The sequence below is a fragment of the Micropterus salmoides genome, unplaced genomic scaffold (genome assembly GCF_014851395.1).
Source record: "Micropterus salmoides isolate LMB-PRFRI ecotype aquatic unplaced genomic scaffold, ASM1485139v1 Ms_hic_scaffold_6, whole genome shotgun sequence".
Taxonomy (NCBI): Eukaryota; Metazoa; Chordata; class Actinopteri; order Centrarchiformes; family Centrarchidae; genus Micropterus; species Micropterus salmoides.
Window position 1 is genome coordinate 8,497,737 of NW_024044348.1, and position 22,196 is coordinate 8,519,932.

General features: G+C 39.2%; 1 protein-coding gene across 2 annotated transcripts; it reads right to left on the reverse strand.

Annotated features, from left to right (window-relative positions):
* Positions 1–179: 179 nt before the first annotated feature.
* Positions 180–21,605, reverse strand: trpm5 (transient receptor potential cation channel, subfamily M, member 5). Of its 2 annotated transcripts, none has more exons than XM_038700566.1 (26): positions 21,541–21,605; positions 19,757–19,824; positions 16,585–16,741; positions 16,300–16,480; positions 15,672–15,838; positions 15,359–15,536; positions 13,634–13,698; positions 13,022–13,207; positions 12,597–12,696; positions 12,299–12,417; positions 11,347–11,694; positions 8,780–8,923; positions 6,541–6,664; positions 6,183–6,328; positions 5,255–5,367; positions 5,056–5,157; positions 4,307–4,565; positions 2,692–2,810; positions 2,371–2,503; positions 2,073–2,247; positions 1,691–1,859; positions 1,371–1,549; positions 1,008–1,140; positions 715–787; positions 503–593; positions 180–348 (listed from the first exon to the last, which is right to left on the reverse strand). In XM_038700566.1, the coding sequence occupies exons 1-26, from the start codon at positions 21,565–21,567 to the stop codon at positions 215–217; spliced, it is 3,690 nt and encodes a 1,229-aa protein (XP_038556494.1). In that variant the 5' UTR covers positions 21,568–21,605; the 3' UTR covers positions 180–214. The 2 variants fall into 2 exon arrangements, with proteins under 2 accessions (XP_038556494.1, XP_038556493.1); XM_038700565.1 differs by having other exon boundaries at positions 180–360.
* Positions 21,606–22,196: the final 591 nt, after the last annotated feature.

The following is a 22,196-nucleotide window of genomic DNA, read 5'->3' on the forward strand; positions in this document are numbered from 1 at the left end:
TATAGATCTTAATATAGATATAGATGTATAATAAACCTTTCTGCAACAGCTTTCAAAAACCAAAGACATCTTTGAATACATCTGACATCATTTTATTAATTTAAAGTCCAAACCAAATCAATCTCCCCTTTCCCCGAGTCACACCATCATCAAAATATTCTAAAATCAGAATCGTAATTAGCTGTCTAGGTGCTACCAGTTACTAATATCACTTTTATTCATCAATGTAAGGAAATCTTTTGTTAGCTCCGTATCCTGGGTGTCCTGGTCTGGCTTGCCCCCCTTCTTTTTTGACTTCTTTCTCTGTTTGACTTTGAGGTGCGTCCTTGGTGGTGCTTGCCTTTGAGCCTGTTAGAGATGCTGAAATGTCATTCCATATTAATATTAAATTAGATCAAAACACACACAGTAGTGCACAGTATTTTACTGTGTTAGAATATTATTTTTGTCTGTTGTCATTAATTATGAGGCAGTATTTCCTGTTTCCTGTTTTTTGACTCACTTGGAGCTCTTGGAGCTTCTTTCCCACACTTGAGTGTGCTTTGAGCAAAGCACTCTGCCATCCAGGACAACACCTCTCCACAATATCTGACCTTGAGACAAAGCCAGACATGACTTGAGGCTTATGCAAATAGAATAGGTGAAATAGGTTTAGGAAAACGCAACCTGAATATGTGTCAAATGGTGCCGTTGATGTCACTTTTTCAGGTTTACCTGAGCCTCCATGGATGCCAGCCGTTTCTCTTGGTCCTTGAAGCCACCAACAATCCTCAGCAAGCTCTGAACCCTTGGTCACCAACAACAATCAGTTAAACCATCTTCATCCACCATCAATGCTGCAAAAATTCATCTTTTACCACTAGGGTGCAGAAGAGCTTTAAAACAAGCAACAGTTTGGGGCAGGGCAGGTAGTGTCCAGTGGGTCTATCAGAGCTTGTTTGCTAAAAAGATTATATCTTCTCATAATCCAACTATATGACAGGTTAGCAATTTTTATAAATAATTACTTTGAGGAAGTACTCTTGAGTCTCTCCTCACTGCTCTCCCAGTGCTGGCGCTCCAGTTTGGCCAGGTAGTTCTCTTTCTGCACCGTCTCCCATGTCATCAGCCTCTGGTCTAGCCCTGCCGGCAGCTCTCTCTCTGGAAAAACACACACACAAGAAGGCACTCCAATAAGCAATTAACCAACAGGCAATTTCCATGGATAGAGCAGGTGAACGACAGAGATAAGCACACCCTGTGTTTTCCAGTATTTCATTTCATTTTAATTTAGCCAGATAAGCCACAAGACACTATTTAAATATGTGCTTGAAATAAGGGATAATGGCTTAATAGTTCCTCATGGAAATGTCCATATGTAATCTTCATACCAAGATGCTCCTGCTTGGACTCGGGTTGTTTGACAAGGCTGAGAAGGAGTTGAGAGAGGTGGCTGATGATGATGAAGGGCGGGGCCAGTGCTGGACGGCTGTGGTATTCCACAATCAGGTTGTATCTCTGGAACTTCCAGAAGATGTCTGTGTTGCCCTGCACTACCTGGAATGTGTAGCTGCAAATGGGAAAAAAATCAACAAAACAATCATATCGTTTTGTGTTTTTTTTATTTTAAAATGTACAATCAAACTGGCTAAACTCATTTCATCAGACAAACAAACATGAACATGTGTTTTCTGGATTCACAGCCCCTGACCTGAACATGGCAATGAGCAGATTGAGCAGCAGGACATTGGTGACAAGAAGGAAGATAACCAGCAGCAGGATGACCAGCCAGTTGGCATAGATGTTGGGACATGGCGGCCGTAGGCCCAGGATAATCTCTTCTGTGTCATTGGTGCAGTTAATTTCAGGCATGCGAGCAGCTGTGTAACGTTTAATGAAAGAACAAGAAAACTTGATAGGAAGACATAACATTCAGGCCAAAAGAAATCCATCCCTGATTTCATAAATGATCACAATATAACATTAAACATGTCAACAAACTGTCACACTGTTTCCAGGGATAAACACTCATTTAAAAATCGCAGTTTCTTTACACTGAATAAATACAGAAATGTTCATCCAATATAATTTACCATCTATTTCCTCCAAGGGAATCTGGCCAAAGATGTGCAGGTATGGGCGGTACAAGGCTCTGCGAAACACCCAGTCAATCCTTGGGTCATTGGGGTGGAGAAGAGCCTGGGTAGCAACACCGTACGCAATGAGCCACACACTCAGGAAAAAGAGGAAGAAGAAAACGTCCTTCATCTGTAAAGGAGAAACAGGCACATGTTTTCATCTTCTTAATAGGCAATACAAGGTCTACATTGTCATCTATAATCATTAACATCACTTAAAATTTTAGTTTAATTTAAGTTTTGTTTTGGTCACCATTCTTTCCACAATGATGATCTTGGGGCCCAACTGCTTATGAATGGCAAAGATGTGGATCAGACGTAGAGTGAATACCATGAAGTCTATCGCCAGAACTGTCCTTCCTGCCTCATAGGTGTTGTTCACCATCCTGCAAAATCAAACAAAACAGATTTTACGTACTATGCAGTTTATTACATTCTAACCCTTCTTCCCATTCAGTCTTTCATTTACTCATTCCTTTATTTTAATGCTCTAGCCTGGACCATCATAACAACAAATCTAGGGTGTTATATTACATTTTTTCCACTGTCATCAGTGTCATTTAATATTAATTACCTGCATGAAACCCCAACGACAAAGAGGGAGATGGCAACCATGTCGCACTTGTTCCAGTTGTCCTCTACATAGAGTTTTAACTTCTTCAAGATGTTAATCTCTTCATCCGTGAAGAAGCTCTGTGTAAAAGGCAGAATTATTTGTACATACAAGACAGAACTTTTTTGTAAAATCTAAAAAAAATTCATTAGAAAAACCATAGCCAGTATTTTTGCAGCAACCTTATCTTTGTTATGAAAAGTGTGATGTGACATTTATTTCTGTTGCAAGATTGAGCCTCACTTTCATTTATAATTCCAAAGCGTGTGTTACTTTATTATGACAGAAATGAAAATTTACAGTGTATAGTCTTGATGTGTATCCTTGATACATTTTAGAAAATATTTGGATATTTTGTGCTATTGGCTCAAAAAATGAGATTGAAATATATATTACATTATGAATATATAAATCAGTTTTACATGTATTGTAAAGTTGCCAATTCCATGCAAATGTATTCACATCCTGAATAATTCTGTGTTTATAGGTAAATGATTCATTGGAGCCCTATTCAGACACACCTGCAGGGGCCAAGGGAGTTAGCAGGTACACAGCCCTGCTGCTGTAGAAGCACCTGCAGTGTCCCAGATTCTCATTCCTGTAAAATGTCTCTGGCACTTACAGTGTAAGGTTGAGTTGTCTCCAGTGGTTTGAACAGGGAACCCGTAAGTGCATCAAGAACCAGCGTTTGCTCCCTCAGTGGCACAACAATCTGAGAGCAGTATGCTGCTTTCATAAAGTGATAGACTGGCATGTGAGCCCTGACTTTCAGACCACAAAGGCCATCATGACCAAATACTAGAAAGTTTCACTAACTAACTAATGGGCAATTATAAAATTGAATGAATGGCCAAGATGGTGGACTGATAAGGAACCAAATTTTAATTTATTTGTTTTACATATTTTGCATGGCTACGTGTACCAATTCACACAACAACATGTTGGTTGTCAACTTTGTGAGCAGCCTTGCAACAGCCCATCTATAAGATTTAAAAAGCTGATAAACATACAGTCTCTAACCTTGTTCTATGGCATGGTAAGAACAGGCCCCCCTGTGGCACTGTCTTCCTTTAGGGAAAGGCATGCACCCCTGGGCTTGGAAGCATGCCAGGGCCGCCTGTAGCAACATCGTTCTTTTTTTGTAAATCTGTGCCATACTTCTGTTCAGCTCAGGGACTTTCTGGAATGCGCGTTGAAAAAAGCGAGCAGAGGGAACAGCGGTAAAGGCCTGTCTCATCTGGGGCTTTTGTGCCCAAGGGAGGAAGACTCAACGGAATCAGTGCAATAAGGGATCATGCTTGTCTGACCTGGCTCACTGGGAGGGAGTCAAGCAGAGAGGTGAAAGCCTCATGAATCCTTAAAACCCCAGAGAGATTGAGGTCATAGTAGTGATTCACATCACCTCCTACTCAAATATGTCTGACTTGTCAGGCCTGAACGTTGTCACCAACACTGCATAGATAGATATGTGTGGATCCTTAACAAAAAATCAAAAACAATGGTCTGAAAACTTGTGTTTGAATACATGAAATGGAATTATAAAGGAACCAGTCAGAATGGATGCTTTGACAGTCACCTGTCGAAGTTCCTCCAGCACTAAGGTGAAGACCCAGAAGTAGAGCATTATCTCGGGGGCTCCAGGGCCAAAGGGTGGTGGTGGGCGGAAGTCTAGCAGGAGCACATAGGTGAAGAGGCAGAGGAAGGCGAAGTACATGATGACATTACCGAGGAACACAGTGACAGGAGCACTCCAGAAGCGACGCCAGCGGCGGAGTAAGAAACGCCACCAGACAGAGGCACAGCTCTGAGTTGCAGGACCTCCAGGTGAAGAGTCCCTGGAAAACAAAGAGTCGAAGAGACACTCAAGTGCTTCTCAAACTATTTTTACATATAGAACATAACTACCCAGTGTATAATTATCTAAATATAGGTTATGTCCTGGCTTCTTAAAATCTGGGAAACATGGGAAGGTTATTGTTTTAACCATTAATGTACTCCAGGTTTAATGTTAATATCACTGATGTACATTGTTTTATGTAGTCTTGTGCTTTGGGATTTAGCATGTGTTTTACTAATATTTATTACATGTTCTATGCAGTCGTGAAAAGTAACATAGGTAAACTGATACTTTATTAAAATGTAAATCAGTGTAGTACATCTGAATTTTATGCTTTAGCTGATTTTACGTTATGGTCAAGTACAGCTTTATTGTCAATATACACTGCAGGGTAATGCCATGCTACAAATACTGACTTCTGGGTACATCTGACTGTAATTCTTAGATTATTTAACAGCAATTTGTGTACTATTCAATTGCAAACTCACAAAGGGTCATCATCGTCAGATAACAGTAAAGCCTTTTCTGTATCCAGACTGTCCAGCTCCACAAACTGCTCACGGCCATTACGATTGTCAAGTTCCTCATCACTGAGAAACACATGAGTGTGTCAGTTCACACAACAAACAGACATACAGTATATCGACATGGCTAAGACAAATGATGAGGCAGTGCAAGATTCATCACCTGAACTTTATGAGGTTGGTCCAAATGAGTGGTGGACAGAAGAAAGACACCACAAGTTTGGAGATGGCTGTGTCTGTCGTCATCGCCCCCCACCAAATCTTTGTGAGGAGAGCCTGCAGTAAAAGTTTACTTTTTAATCATTCAGGTTAAAATCTGATAACAAGGACAAACTTAACAGCTGAAAGAAGTTCACCACAAGAGGGCACCACAAGTCTTAGAATATTTCTGCCTTACAGTTTTGTGAGTGGAATCATCATACAGGGATTTACCCTTGCTAGTTAACAGCAAAGATACATATGCATGTATAATAATGGATAATAGTGTTAAATATGTGTGAACCATTTCTTTCTTCACAGCAGTCTATTTGCAGTATGGGATGAGGTCACTACTACGAAAGAACACCTGATGCTTGTCCACTCTTTGTGATAGACCAGAAGAATCCATATTCTCTTGAAACATTACACCTATGTACTGAATTACAATTAGTATATACCCATTTTAAAAAGCTACATTAATTCAACTGTGTGCTTTAAATAAAATATTACTTCACTTTCAAGAGTTTTCTGCATACTAACTTTCCCTGCTGACATTGAATACCAATTAACTCTCAGTGAAGACTTTGTAATGACAAGGACGTCTGTTGGAAGGATATTTAGGCAGAATGTGCACAGAATGGAGTCCAGTGAGCAGCAATACATGACTTTGAAATAAATATCTAATGGCATGAAATGCCCCGGTAAAGTTTTTAATAACCGCAGGGCAACCGGCAAGTATTTCAATACAGACGGTAGCAAAATAAACTACCCAACTCTCTTTATAAAATACACAATATTTTGAAACTGTTGGATGAAAGTTAAATGTTTTACATCAACTTTAAGAGTCTGTTAAATTGAAGTCAAATGAGCATATGGATGTGTCCCCTTGTTACCTGAACTCCATCATGGGCAAAGAAGCATTTGGCATCTGCCTCAGTTGCCAAGTTAAGGACTGTAGATTTGCTCCAGCAGTGTGTTCTTCTCACCAACAAAGCATAAGCCCTGTCTTCACTGTTGGAGTAACACTCTCCAAAGACATCTGCCACAATAAGAACAGTAGGTGCACAATATCAACCACTCTGCTACATTTGAAGAATTCGCACATTCACATTTTTTTCCCCTCCGGTGGAATCTGTGTATGTTTGTTTTGTTGTGTTGCTGAGATCAGTAAATGTGCCGCTTGCTGTGTTTAACCTGTACTTTTTGTGACCACTCTGTCAGCTGTTGTCATCTAACAGTTTACGTACTCACCAAGGGCAAACTGCTCATACTTGGCCTCCTTCATACTGCGTGCAGACTCAGCCTCAGATTCCAGTCGTGCCATCTCTTTCAGAATCTTACAACCCGCCAGCGCTGCAGCAACCGCCTCAGGGCCCTGAAGGATTAAAAGAAAGCTGGATCCAAGAAATGGGTCTGAGAGAGGGATCTGAGAAATCTAATTTAGAACTTTAGAGAGCTGTGTCTTTTTGCATCTAAATGGGGTGTACTGTGAGCATCAGGCAGCAAAAGGCACATTACTACCTGTAAGTCCACCTGCTGTTTCTAAAGGCCCCCAGTCAGATTCTTTTGACCATGAAAATTAGTTGTTCTGACATATGATGTATAATGTATAAAAGACATACTTAAAATGTAAGCCCTCCTGTGTTGCTCAACCATTTAAAACTATAGACCACCCTGTGTTTACCAACAGCACTGAACAATCCTTTAATAGCATCATAAAACATTAATATCTTAGATGTCGTTGCTGTCATAGCCAGTCTAGTAAAACACCTGTCACAACAGTTTGGGTGTGATAGCAGGTTCCAGCCCTATGTTTTGAATTTTGGTGTTGCAGTTTTTTAATGATTGTAGACTCAAAATGCAGTCTCACCTACAGACCTGAGATAGAGAACACCTACCCTCATCCTTGAAACACTTTAGCAGTGTTTACAAGTCTTCATTTACTTTAGTATAGGTTGCATTATGTGGTTGAAAGTGTAGACTGATCTGAAAAATATGCCTCACCATCTCTGCTTGTTTGAAATTTAGGGAAATGCACTTGTTTCTTTTCTAACCATGAGATAATGAGGAGATAGATACCACTCTCATATCTGTCCATGCAATATGAAGTTGTAGCCAGGGGATGGTTAGTTTAGCTTTGCATAATGGCTGGAAATGGGAAAACAGCTAGTCTGGCCCTGTCCAAAGGCTCTGTCTAAAGTAGGACTGCTCCAAGAAATAGTCTGCTCCCAACCAAGAAATAGTTCTGCACGGATAGACGGAAGATGGTGTTTTTAATAACTCTCCAAAGACAACTGCAACAATAAGAACAGTAGGTACACAGTATCAACCACTTGGCTATGTTTGAAGAATTTGCACATCCAGATTCATGTTATTCCCTTCCAGTGGGATCATTAAACTTATTTAAGTGTCAAACTCTTTCTTTTAAGAGATTGGCATAGTTTATTATTGCTTTATAGTACATTATGGTTATTGTATTATATTATAATTTTCTATAATCAACTGGTAATAGCAAACTTTAATGCCATTTACTTTGTAGATTAAACATTTATTATACTAATGTGACCAATGTGTAAATGCAGAGCAACATACTAAAACAGAGATGTCTCCATTTGTTACCTCAAACCTCTTTATTTAAATGATCAATGATTTTTATACATCACGCTGTGTGATATTACCCCTGGGTTCATAGATACTGTATGTACATATTAAATATGAGATATTTTGCTAGCATGAGCCAGCCTGCAAGGATAATTGTGATAAGGCCTTCAACTTGAGAGAGACTTGAAACAATCAAATTATGAATGCAGATATCCTGGCCAGAGTCTGAGTGGTAAAACAATTTGCAGCGGGGGATGTACACACACTGAATGCAATTACTATTATTTTAGCTAATGTTTGAAATTAGACGCAGGAAAGGAGCACATCAGGGTGACTGCTTGTGAGATTACAATAATTGGTTCCCTTAGTTTGGAAAAGGGCAATAAAGAAATGAAAGGCGCCTTGAAAAGATTTTGAAAACATTGATTGGTGTCATTTAAACTATTCATAGAGCATCAGTCCCATGTGAGGATATATTTCTCATTAACTTCATCCGGTCTTTAGATACGCCTGCACAACCTCACTATACTGCTCCATGAAGCGGCATGACCTTCATTTGAATAATGTTCTTGAAGATAAGATAGCTTTTTAGTTCACCTCAGTTCTTGACAAATATGCCATTTGCTGGGCTCTTTTATCTAGAGTGACATTTTCATATGGCAGGACTGACCTGCACCCACTGTGCTGGCCCACATCACTCTTGTTCACACTGAATCCAAAATACAAACTAGCACATATAGCACGTATAATTCAGCTCACATCAGTTTGGATTGAGTAGCTTTTGCCTAAGCTAGGCACATTTAGAATTTTATTGTTTGAAACACACAGCACTGAGATTGAGACAGTACAAGCTGGAGCTGAACTGACAAAGGAAGTTGACAAGACTGACCATGGCCCAAAAGTAGTTAGCCATCTGCTGTCTGTTCTGAAGAACAGCCCAGAGGAAGAGATCCCTCCAAGGATGTTCGCAGCGTTCCTCTAACTCGGCCAGGTTCTTCTGGTGGTGAAACAGTCGGCCCTTCGCTGGCTTCTCCTGGAGCACACAGACAGAACACTACATGTATTAAATATGTAAACAGGGTGGCTATACAGTTTACAAAACATCCAATTATTGCATGAGTAATCCATGGAAAAATCTATGGTCATCATTGCAAAACCAATTACTTCCTACCAAGGAGATAATTTTTTCCCTTTTGCCTGTGAACAGGATATTTAGGTATGCATGAAATGCATGAAGTGATTTCTTTTAAACATGCTGGACAGACAGATCTTCAGCCAAGAAACAATTTGAGTTTGGTCATGAGCTGAGCTATAATTTATTTCCTGAGAGTATCACCTTATTTAGTGGGGTGGTGGTGGTACAGTGGATAAGACACATGCCTTTGGTGTGGCAGACCTGGGTTCAGTTCTCTACTGTGACACACCAATGTGTCCCTGAGCAAGACACTTAACCCCCAATTGCATATGTAGCAATTATAAGTCACTTTGAATGAGTCCAAAACAAATTTCCCTTTGTGGACAATGAAGTATATCTTATCTTGTAAATGTAGCTGTACAGCATGACATACATTACACAACATAGAGAGGGGGTGATTACTCTGCAAATCCTGAGGGTATATTTAGACAAGATTTCTTAGAGTGTAACAGCAGGTTTGGTTTGCAATGACCATCCATCGTGAAATTGACAACCTCTCCCCAGTGCTTCCCAGCTTGGGGTCAGGACCTTTCCAGTAGGTCACAAGAAAAATCTGAGGGGTTGCATTTTGACTAGCAGGGTTGAAAACAATAAGATGTAAATAAAATTCCCTTTTCTCTCTTGCCCTAATTATGTTTTATATTTTATTGGAGATAAGATTGTTGGGTTTCTGTAAATAACATCATAGAGTATGGTCTAGACCTGCTCTTTTATGAAAAGCGCTGTGAGATAACTGTTGTTGTGATTTGGCGCTATGTAAATAAAATTGAAAAATTTAAATTGAATAGTATAGTTTTACCTCTTAAAGGCATCACAAAATGGTCTTTTTAATTCCTTAACATGATATAGTTCCTGTTGAAATCTGATCTTGGGGTAAGACATAATGCAGATGGAAATCCTTTCAAAGTGTAAACCAATGGAATATCAGTTTAGGACAGACAGGCCAACTTGATAGGTTGGGAGCACGTTCTCACTCCCGACTCGCCACATATTTAACGCTCTGGGTACCCCTTTAGCATTAAAAATATGTACAGTTGTCAATGGCAAGAGACAACTCATTTTTTGATCCCGTTTGAATTGTGCTCTGAATTACACATACAATGATGGTCAATTTAAAATATACATTTGAAAGTCAAAAAAGTCGCAGTTTGATGTAAAACTGTTGAGGTAACATTATAAGACTGTGAAAATACACAATTACAAAGACCGCAAACGTAACTTTTTCTCTCAATGACTGAAGCTAACGTTACTGAATGCTCCGTATTTGTATAGCGCCTTTCTAGTCTTTTCGACCACTCAAAGCGCTTTTACACTACATCTGCATTCACCAGTCATACACATTCATACACTGAGCCTAAGTGCTCAAACGGAAACTAACATTCACACTCATTCATACACTGGCGGAACAGCCACCAGGGGCAAATTGGGGTTCAGTATCTTGCCCAAGGACACTTCGACACGCAACCAGTGGGAGCCACACCTGAAGCTGAAGCTAGCTGAAGCTAACGTCAAAGAACTTACATGAAAGGATGATATGATACAATGACCGAGAGTTGTTGGATTAAACACATCAAGTGAGATATATTTCTGAGCGGAACATAGCTAAGTTATCTAATTAGCAGCCACCCAGCAATAAACGTTAGCTACCATTACCGCTAACATGTTGGTGACGTATGTTGTGCAAGACGAGAGATGTAGTTCATTGAACTGTTTTCACACAAAACAACATGTAACTTTACTGTTTTACGACAAACTGCAACTTTCTTGACGAACAAAATTATCTTTTAAATTGGCAAACATCATATGTGTAATTCAGGGCACAGTTCAAACAGGATAAAAAAATAAGTTGTCTCTCGCCATTGACTACCATACATATTTGTACCGAAATAAGGTCCCATAGGCCGCAAGCAGAAGCGAGTGACTTAGGCTCTCTATTAAAGATTCACTGTTTTCCAGGAAGTGAGTTGACAGTACACAGAGTTTAAGTGTGCATATTGTCTATTTCATTGCATCTCTCAGACTTTTAACGTTTTCACATGAAACAGTCTAAGAGGGTTACAAGGGAAAATCACTCTTCAAATCACATGGATAAATGCAAACTTGTCATAAATAGACATCCCTTCATTTAGAAGGTGTCCCAAAAATGACATCCACTGCAAGACGCTATACAAGACGGAACTGAATTCATCAGCTGAAAGGATTTCTTACTCAGTGCAGTATATACAGTATGATTTTCTAAAACATTGGAGTAAATCACTCACTGAGGAAATCTTTTGGTAAAAGCCTTTGCAGGAGTCATGGAGAAAGTCTTTCAGCACTTTGGCGACCTCGTAGAGGGTGAAGCGGGGTTTCCGGTCCCCTTGCTCAGGCATATGGTGCCCAGGTGGACCAGGTGTCCTGCCAGCTCCGAGCAGAAGCTGCTTCTCCTCGTACTTTTTGAGGAGCAGGTTGTGAAGGAGGCTCTTCTCTGATACAGACCAGTAAAGCTCCTGTAGACGGCCGTAGGTAAGGAACTCGCCCAGGTTCACACCGTTGTCCACAAAGAGGCGCACAAAGTCAGGTTTGTCATTGATTAGTGCATCCATCATCACCTCTTCAAGGTCACTCGCCTGCAAAGATCATGTGTCTTTGTCACAATAGCTTATAAAACGGCTGTCTTTTTTATTCCTGTGAAAATGTTTTTGTAATTGTCAGGTTCTTTTCTCCCTTACCAGAATGTACACTGGCTTGCCATTCTTATTTTTCACTTCAGTTCAGACTGAAATATCTCAAAACTGTTGGATGAATTGCCAATTTTGTGCATATTTGTGGTCCCCTGAGGATCAACCCTACTGACTTTGGTGATCCTCTGACCTTTCCTCTAGTGCCACCATCAGGTTGACATATGTCGTTTTCAGTGAAATGTCCAAGAACTACAGGGTGGATATGTGTTAATTAGCAAATGTTAGCAGACCGACACGCTATACTAAGATAGTGAACATGGTATAGTAGTAGGCATCTTGTTGTATATACTGTATAACATTTGTACACATACAAATGTTATACAGTATATGTGAAGACATATAAAAATAGAGAAGTGAACAGAGAGTGCAAATATGTTTGACTTGATTGTAGATTTAACTTTATAGTTATTGCAAAATTGAATGTAAAGCAAGTTTAATTACTGTGTGAGTGTGGCATAGCTCTAATTAAATTACTATGTATTTGTCTCACCTTCCACTCCACATCTCCATTAAAGATGTCACTCTTGGCGATGTCCGCCCGGTTCCAGGCCACGGCCAACTTCAGTTCATCCAGGAAGTCTTGAGCTTCCTGACTTTGACTCTTACAGGCTGATACACACACACAAACAGGCACAAAACACTCAAGATGTCAACAGGTTCACAACCTATGAAGTGCTCAAAATGTCAATGCGCTCTCTCCATGCAACTGTCAAGTTACAAAACCTGTAATTGTACAGCCTTAGAAATTGCAAGTTTCTTGATAACATATCTCACACACGGTACTTTACCCTTGACTAGAGCTTTGAGGATGACCGTATCCAGCTCAGAGCTCTCCTGTTCAGGGTCATGGACAGTAAGGAGATGCCCGTGATCAAGTACCTTCTGGATCTGATTGACAGATTGACAGTAGGTTATTACTAATACCTAATTTGAGTGAAGTAATGTGCAATATTTTTTTCTCTAATGTATTGTTTTCTAAAATTACAATCCTTTCATTGTGTATGTCAGCTTGAAAAATAATTTTACATTATTGGTCCCTCCCCCTTCATATCCTTAATTAGGTCATCACATACACACATTGAAGATACAGATGAAAATCCCATTTTAGCTTCCCTCACAATCTTTCCCTGTGTGCCCCATTTTTCTGGCAACGTTCAAGTCTTGTGATGTTCATATCTGTGTATGTGCCTGCCTCCATACTGTGCACTCTCACCAGCTTGACCCAGTTACTGATGTCTGTGCTGTGGTGGGCATTTGGAAAGGTGTCCAGCAGCAGCTCATGAACACTGTCCGTATTCCAGCAGCCCCTATTCATCAGCGTGACGAGGATGTCAGCCACGCCTCCTGAGCCTGCCAGGATCAGCCATGGTGTCGAATTGCCAATGCCTTTGTACATCCTCTGCAGAGAGGGACAGAGTGTTCAGACTTGCAGGCAAACTCTCAAACGTTCTCATTTTCACTAAATAACTTCTCAACTAAACATAAATAGAGAATTATATTGATGTTGGAAGTGTTGGCTGTATTTCATGATCTTGGATATGGCTCAATCTATGCAAATAAATTGGTGGCTCTGACAGGCTTTCTAGCCAAAGAGATTAGTTTTGTGAAAACAGAAATAATTTATTTCTCAGTCGGGCTTTGGCCCGCTACTTCGGAAGGTGGCACAACCAAAATTTGATTTAAAGCCTACTTCTTCCAACCTAAGCTACTGTTCAAGGTCAGATTGTGCTCAATAAAACAGATATCTAGCTTTCAAACGGTCTCTTTGCGGTCACAGCTTTAAAGTTATTGAGTCACTCACACAGCATAATAAAATGAAACCTACCTTGAGGATCTTGGGTTCCCCATGGACCAATAGACAAAGAACAGGAATCTCAAAACTGCCTGTGCCTGCAAGCAACAAAAACTACACTGATAATAATATCTTGTGCATCTCAGTGTCACAAATAGAAAAATGAAGTGTTTTTCATATATTCCAGCTGCAGATACAAATCTCTGTGAAAGAGCATGCTACAGTAAGAGCTCCATGCCCTCTGCCATCACTGCTCTCAACAAACTTTACCGGTAACACACTAACAGACTTATGTTCTGTTTGTATTCCTTGTATATACGCCGTTGTTTGGTTGGTTTGATGTCCTCGGAGGACGGACTGACTGACCTATCTATCTATCTATCGATCTATCTATCTATCTATCTATCTATCTATCTATCTATCTATCTATCTATCTATCTATCTAGCCATCTATCTATCTATCTAGCCATCTATCTGTCTAGCTAGCGACAGCTATATTTTTCATAATTGTCCTCGATTTTTGAGCAATTAAACCAAAGACTCGTGTTCAAATTTAACATGATTCAGTAGGGTTCAACAATTAAACAACATCGAGTAGAGAAAAGTTAGATACAATAAACATAATTTGTATAGGACTTTTTTTCTTAATTCCTGTTAATCTTCTCAAAGCTCTCTTTATATTTATCTCGTGACCTCTTAGGAGGTCCTATCTCCTAGGTTGTCAGTATATTAGTAGGTGCATACTATGTGCTAGAGTTTAACATTAGACAACTTTGCACAGTGGTGGCCTTGTAATGCAGTTTTGAGTTTACAAGTGTCCTGTGAAGTTTTTGACCACTATAGCATGCTGGAACAATGTTTTTGAGAATGGCTTCCTGTTTTGTTGGTTTTGCACCAGTAAAACATTAAGAAGCACTGCAATGCTCCTACAAAGGCAGAAAGGAAGAAGACTGCAAGCCAGCAGACATGCATGTGAAGAATGCACAATTTATACTGCTGTACATATATTTTTTATAATTTGTTTTTAATATTCAAGACTTTTGTTTACAAATGTTTTATGTGCACTAAACACATTTGTTAGACCTCAAGGACCTTAGAAATCCACACGGTGGACTACCTTTGATTACTCTACAAATAAAATAAAGTTTATTACTCAGAAATTTTGTATAGAAGCACCTGTTATCTATCTTTGCTAGTTTGTGGTTTAAAGCCAAAGAATACTAAAAAGAAGATTGTGATAGTGAGTCTGCTCACTTGATGTTTTTTTAGAAGACAATTTGTATTAATTTTTTTTCTTCCTAAAAGACAGCGCAGAGTCCATCCCCAACAAAAAGAATTTCCGTTGCAGACACACTGCCAAACAGAGTTCTGAGCAGATGTGCATTTTCTCGATAACTGCACTTGTGTAAAATTTTGAGGCATTTGATATTACAGCAAGCCATATGAAAAGGTCATAAATTTTTGAATAAGGGCTTTTTAAAGCTATCTAAATATGAAGCAGCCACCTACTACGATCAGCGCCACAATAAAATGATTCTTAATGCATTTTAATGCATCTATAATTTAAAACCACGTAAGGGACCATTTGTCTGATTGAATACTCCCACTTTATATTGTTTATATTAATGTAAGTATTATATAAGTAAAAGTAAATGCAGGACCTAATATATAATCTTAAATTATGGTATTGTTATTGAAGCTTAAGTAACGGATTCTCATTCCATTACTGGTTCCAAGCAGTGACTTAAAGGGCTTTACCTCCATAACCAGTGTGCTGACGAGAGATGTGTTTGAGTAGCTTCACCCTCATTTCACTGGTGGCTCCTGGTCTGTTGGGATCCTCCTCCACCAGCACAAAGTGAGAATGGTGACTGTCCAGGGAATACACTGAGCCATGAGGCAATTCCTCTGGCTTGTATACTGCAGGCTCATCCACCTTGACAACGCAGATGCAGGTATGCAGAAAGACAGGGGAAAGCATGAACTCATTCATGTGAAAGATGTAAGTATTTGCTCTTAGATGTTGCTGTTGTTTTCATTGGCTCTATATTATCTGTGTATGTAAAGAAACCTTGGCAGTGAGTAGTGCCTCTCGGTTGTGTATCATGTTCCAGGGTGCAATGCCAATGGCCACTACACGAACTTTAGAGGAGGTGCTGGCCAAGGAGTGATCTCTCACTGCCTGGCCCAAGTGCTTGGTGATGCCAAAGCAAAGGCCATTAGTCAAAATCCATGCCCCTAGAGAACAGAGAGCAGTTGCATAAGTGTGTGTATGTGGAATAGACAATTTTGTTGTGCGCTGTGTAGCTGGAACTAGGGGAAGAAGGACTGAGTCTCCACTATGTGTGTGTAGCAAACCAGAAAGTTGTGTCCTGGATTCAGAACAAACACCTGGTCTATTGATTGCTAATTAGACTGCTACTCTATCTGGTTTTAAAGCATTCTGTGTTAGTCTTTCTTATATGCATTAAAATTCATGATTTTACTAATCATGTAATAAAGAAATACATTTAAAAAGATAAATAATTTATGACTCATATTTTGGATTTCCAACATCTAAATAAAAGAAAGGCTTTTGTCCAGGTGATGTGTTTCTGGTAATTCTGCTATGAGCTTGTAGAGGGCAACAGAGAACCCATTCTTTGTTACTAGCTGTCAATTTAAAAAACTAAGGGCAGTTTTGGCTCCTTGATTATAACCTGTGCTCTGTGCAGCCTTCACAAGTCCTTTTCTCAGAATGTCCCTGAGCCAGGGTTTCATTTGAGCCAGTTCATCTCCTCCCACCAGTGCTACCACCAAGTGTGGAGGAGCAAGGCCCCACTCTTCTGTCAGCATCTGGTAGATCAGCCCTGGGTCTGTGTTGCTGCACACCCTGACAAACTGGATATAAAGAGACGAGTTGATTTCAGTCTTCTGCTCGACACATTTTTACAAACTCTTCGTAAGCTGTTATACATCCTGCAGTTTTTGTTATGTAGTTTCACCTTTCCTCTTGTCTTAGAAGAGCTAACAAAGTCAATGTCGCCCACTCTTCCTGCTGCCCAGTGACTCTTCTCCTTCCTTATTCTACCTGCCAGGCCTCTGGCGACATTCTCCAGTGTCTCATCCACAGTAGAGCAACAGGAACAGCCCAGCAGGACACTGAGAGAAACACACATTAAATTGATAAGTGTATTGTACCAAACTGTCATTTCTACCAACACACAATAGTAAAAAAAAAAGACAACAAGTAACTAACTAACTCTCACTAAGTTCCACATAAATATGCACCAAGACTATTCTCTCTGCTTACTGCCAAGTAGTGTAGTAAGCTCCTGGATATGACTGTGGAATCCTGGGCCTTCTACAAAGGCAAACTTAAGAAACCTTTTCAAACGTACAACTTTTAAGACTCTAGTTTCTCTAAATACAAAGGTATAATCTTTTAGCCAACCATCAGCTCAGTGCTTAATTAAACCTAATGAAATAAGTTGTAGTTTTGTCTGCCAATGAGGCATTTATAACTCCCTGAATGAATGCCTGAAAAATAAGAATGATTCCATGAAAATGTATGACAGGCCACATTATTCTTTGTTTTGTTTTTATATGTGTGTCATTTTCTTTTGTTTGCTACATGATTGGACATAACTCACTAACCCCTAATATTTCACGTATCACGTATAATGATGCATATTATGTTGAAGCAGATCCAGATGCAGGGATGAATTAAACATCTATCATTTCTATCGTTAAAAATAACAAAACATTTTTTTATTTATTATTAATATTTATTTATTATTATTTTGCCTCATTAAAGGTCTTCTGAGTACTTTGTGATTTGGCTGCTTTATCTATAGTCTGCTGCTGAAGGACTTTGCTTACCCTCTTAGTATTTAACATTGAAAGCATTCTATTCTACATCTCGGAAATTATGACCAGGTCTTATGAATAATTTAAATTACATTTATTCATTTAGCTGACGCTTTTATCCAAAGCGACTTACAACGGCTATACACGTCAGAGGTCGCACACCTCTGGAGCAACTAGGGGTTAAGTGTCTTGCTCAGGGACACAATGGTAGATGTGTCACAGTGGGAATTGAACCCACACCGAAGGCAAGCATTTTATGTATGTGCCATCACCACCCCCTAAATACAAAACTATACTTGGAATTAGCTTAGTCTTGTTAGTATAAATGTTTGCTTCCAGTAGCACCTCTTCCACTTATGGCCTGCTAATCACCTGACAATCTGATTGCTTTGCATCCTTAATGAACAAAGCGTTTTTATAGTTTTGCACATTGTTTCAGAACCAAAGCCAACACCTGTATGATACCCACACCAATGATCTGGCTGACCATTTCAATCAGATTTTCTTGTCCTCATTAAATATTATTGCACCTCTAAGGTTAGACATCAACATAATCCTAGATTTTTATTTAAGACTGTGGATCAGCTGATAAATCCAGCCCCCCTTGTGCCTCAGCTGAAAGTGCTGATGATTGTGAATTGTTCTTATTATTCTTATTTTACTGAAAAAGTGGTGTTAATCAGAGACTTTATTACCCCCTCTACCTCTTACTCAGAGGTCCCTCACTGGCAAAAAGATAGTTTTAACTATTTTTTATCCCATTGACTTGTTTAAGGTTTTAGTATCACAAATGAGAGTGTCTTTTAGAAAAAGTAGTGTCCAAACAACTACTCTCTGTACTGGAACAGCAACATATTTAAAAAGTTTCAGTCTGGTTTCCAAAAGTACCACAGCACTGAGACTGAATCACCAATGACCTTTTAATGTCTGCGAATGATGGCATGTGCTTAGTTCTAGAACTCCTGGACCTTAGCACTGCAATTGACACCACTGATCACAACATCATGTTAGATAGACTGAGGCACTGTGTGGGGATCTCTGATACTGCCTTTTCATTGTACGTGTCAAATAGGAGGTTCTGTGTCTGTGTGAATAACCATGTCTCTTCATTCTGTTCGGTTTAATTTTGGTGTGCCTCAGGGTTCGATCTTAGGACCCATTTTATTTTCCTTATATGCTTCCCCTTGGACACATGAGAAACATGGTGTCTCTTTTCTGTTTATCCTGATGACACACAGATTTACATGCCCGTCAGAACCACAGACCCTGGAATGCTGAGTTTGCTTACCGACTGCTTCTGTGATGTCAAAAATCTAATGACAAATAATTTCATCCAGCAGAACTCAGACAAAACAGAGATCCTGGTCATTGGGTCACCGCAAATGGCAAAGCAAATACTGCCATCTGCTTTTCCCTAGTGAATCACATCAAACCTGTTGCTAAAAATCTTGGTGTCTTGTATGACAGTAATAAATCGAGCAGCACACCACATAGCCACAAAGCCACAAACCACAAAGCCTTAGAAATATATCAAAAATACGATACGTTAACTTTTAAGGACACTGAGGCCATTTTGCACACCTTCATCTCATCATGTCTAGATTATAGCAACAGCCTTTTCACTTGCTTGACCCAAAAATCTATTAATCAACTCCAGACTGTACAGAACTCAGCTGCCAGGCTTTTGACCTGAACAAAGAAACATGATCACATCACCCCTGTTTTAGCTTCATTACACAGTATGTATGTTACAGTATGTTTTAGAAAAGACATCAAAATTTTATTGATTACTTTTAAAGCTCTTCATGTCCTCTCACCCTGACCATTTAGTCCCATATGCACATACCATATGCAGCAGAGGCTTCCCAAGGAAATCAGTTTGGCTGAGTGAATAACTCTTTTAAGTCCCTTCTTAAAACAGGCTTTTTTAGGGGAGCCTTTCCTAATTTTAGTTGATTTAATTTAATTTTATTATATATATTTTTGTCTTTACTTTTAACATGTATTTTAGTTTCTTAAGTGTTTTCTTGCTTTTATCATGTATTTGTTTTGCACTTGTTAAAGAACTTTGTAACCTGTTTTTTGAAAAGGGCTCTATAAATAAAGATTATTATTATTAATATTATTATTGCTTAGCAAATATCTTTTTTCAGCTGTTCTGATGGAGATTTCTTTATCACGAATACTGACTCAGACTGTCATTTGTTTCAGATAAGAGTTCCTGCCAGTTTTCATGAATGGTCTGTTTACATCACTTCATGTGGATGGAATAGGCCTATCAGTTCATGTTGTCTTTGTCACACACACCTGTGCTCCTCTGACCACTCCAGTACGTCCCCACAACGCAGACATCGTGTCTGTGGCTGCAGTGTCCCCTGTAAACAAATAAATATGCGGATATAAGGTTCATTTTCCTCTAAATCCATTATGACACACTCACCACCCTTTTCGCACATGGGAAGATTCTTAGCACTTGTGGTCAATGCAAAGTTGGAAGAATTTTCATCCTCGCTTCTTATGCAAAGTGCTTCGTGCCTGATGTTTGAACTAGAAATACACAAAACACTGTCATTCATAGACATTAAACTAAGAAAACTGGGTCACAATACTGTGGGCTCCCACCAGAACTGATATTATGTCAATTTAAAATATATATATTGTATCTCTCTAACCCTATACAGTCTGGAATGCGCTTTCAACATTATGACTTGGTTTGTACGTAGTTATTGTTCTACAGTGAGAGCAATCACAATCTGTTCATCTCTGAATGATTCCTTTTATAAAAATAAATGACACAAAGTTCAGAAAGGAAACTCATTCATTATTGATAAGATTATCCATTTGCTTGAGTAAACACAGACTTTTATTGGCCAGCTTTATTTGCATGGACACTTAAGCTGCTTGTGAAAGATGATTATAACAAATATGCAGCCCAAATGCATTGAGGTAGCACCCTGGGTATCTTTTGTCAAGAAAAGTGTTTTAATAGAATTGTGGTGCAATGGTTAACACACAGACTGAGAGTCAATTTGTGTTAAGCCATCTGTTTTAATGTAAGTGAGCAGCTTGTTGTGGAAGGCTTTATTTGACTACAGATCTAGGTCTGGGAGGGAAAAGACTATTGGACATGCAAACAAGATGATTTGCAAGCAAAGGTAAAGTAAAAGATGTCCAGCTGTGTGTGTGTGTGTGTGTGTGTGTGTGTGTGTGTGTGTGTGTGGTTCATGGACACAGACACCTTTACATTGCCCACACACTTTACATCTTGCTTGAATGATGACGATCTGGGATGTCTAAATCTATTTGTGTACATTAACAGACAGCTACAGAATATGACTATATCTAAGGATGTAGGACCAAGCAACCCCCTTTAAATACATGTAGAAACCCACATTACATTTTAAAGATGTTTTCTTGTAAAAAAATGTGATGTTTTAAAATCAGTATTTGTTTTTAAATCTCAACATTTTACAACAATTGAAAATCTTAAGGCCTCCTATGAAAGCACATAATAAGAAAACAATATTGTAGAAAGGGAGGTTTATAATTTCAGCAAAATTGCCTCACAGGTCCCTGATTATTTTATCATGGGGGAGAAAAACAACCTTTCACTTTACCGTAAGAGAGGTAATCTTGTACATAAAACATGTTGGTTACCAATATAAATATGCAATTGGGTAATACTGCTTAATTGGGTTAGGGGAGAAATGGATGGAATACTTTTCTACATTTTTAATACTTGTGACGAAATACTGTAGGTACATAAATACATCTCTTTAGGTTTTTTTATGGCAAGAAGAAAACCCCCCCACAACTTCTGCTTCCTAATCAAGTCTAACTATTGTTCTTCAGATATGAAATCATACAGGTCTCCATTATACAACACAGTAATCATAGGATGATTTCCCCATATCACTTTATCACCCCTGACATACAACGTAGACGTGACCCTGTGTATTATTAACAGACACACTGCTTTATGTGAAAACGTTGGTCATCATGTACAATACATTTTAACTCTTGGCCAAATTTAGACATCCCCACAGTGATAAACAGAAAGAAATGACAGATGCTACACTGCACATACTCACCAGAGGTGTGTCTTGTCTCTCCTGCATGGCTGAAATGAATGTTCCTCTCCTCCTCCTATTGAACCACACCTGTAAGGGCTGAAGAGTTTTCTTTCATTGCCCTTAGGTGAACTACCTGGGCCATCAGGAAGTGGTGCATGGGTGGGGCTCTCCCTTCGGCCAATCCCAGACACTGCTATGCACCATTACTTTGCATGTTGGTCAGCTGAAGCACATCTCATCAGGACCACTCTCACTGCTGCTGCCTAATGGTAAATGACCTGTACTGGTATAGCAGCTTTCTAGTCTTTCCAACCACTCAAAGCGCTTTTACACTACATCACACGCAGCGCAGGCCGCCTTCAGAAACAGAAATACACATTCATACACACCCAAGGGACACTTCGACATGCAGACTGGGATCGAACCATTGACCTTCTGATAAATAGATGACCTCTCTACCCTGAGCCACAGAAACCCTGAATGAAACATTTGTATTTCAAATACTTTACTGTTAAAGTGGAGACATTTGTGTTTGTTTTCTATTTTGGCATGTTCTTGTACAGCTATGTAGTGCAATTTTTACTATTAGCTTCAGCATTGATTATCACTCTGTTAATGTGACACCATTACAATATCTAATATGAGTTGGAGACAAATATGCAATATCTTCAATA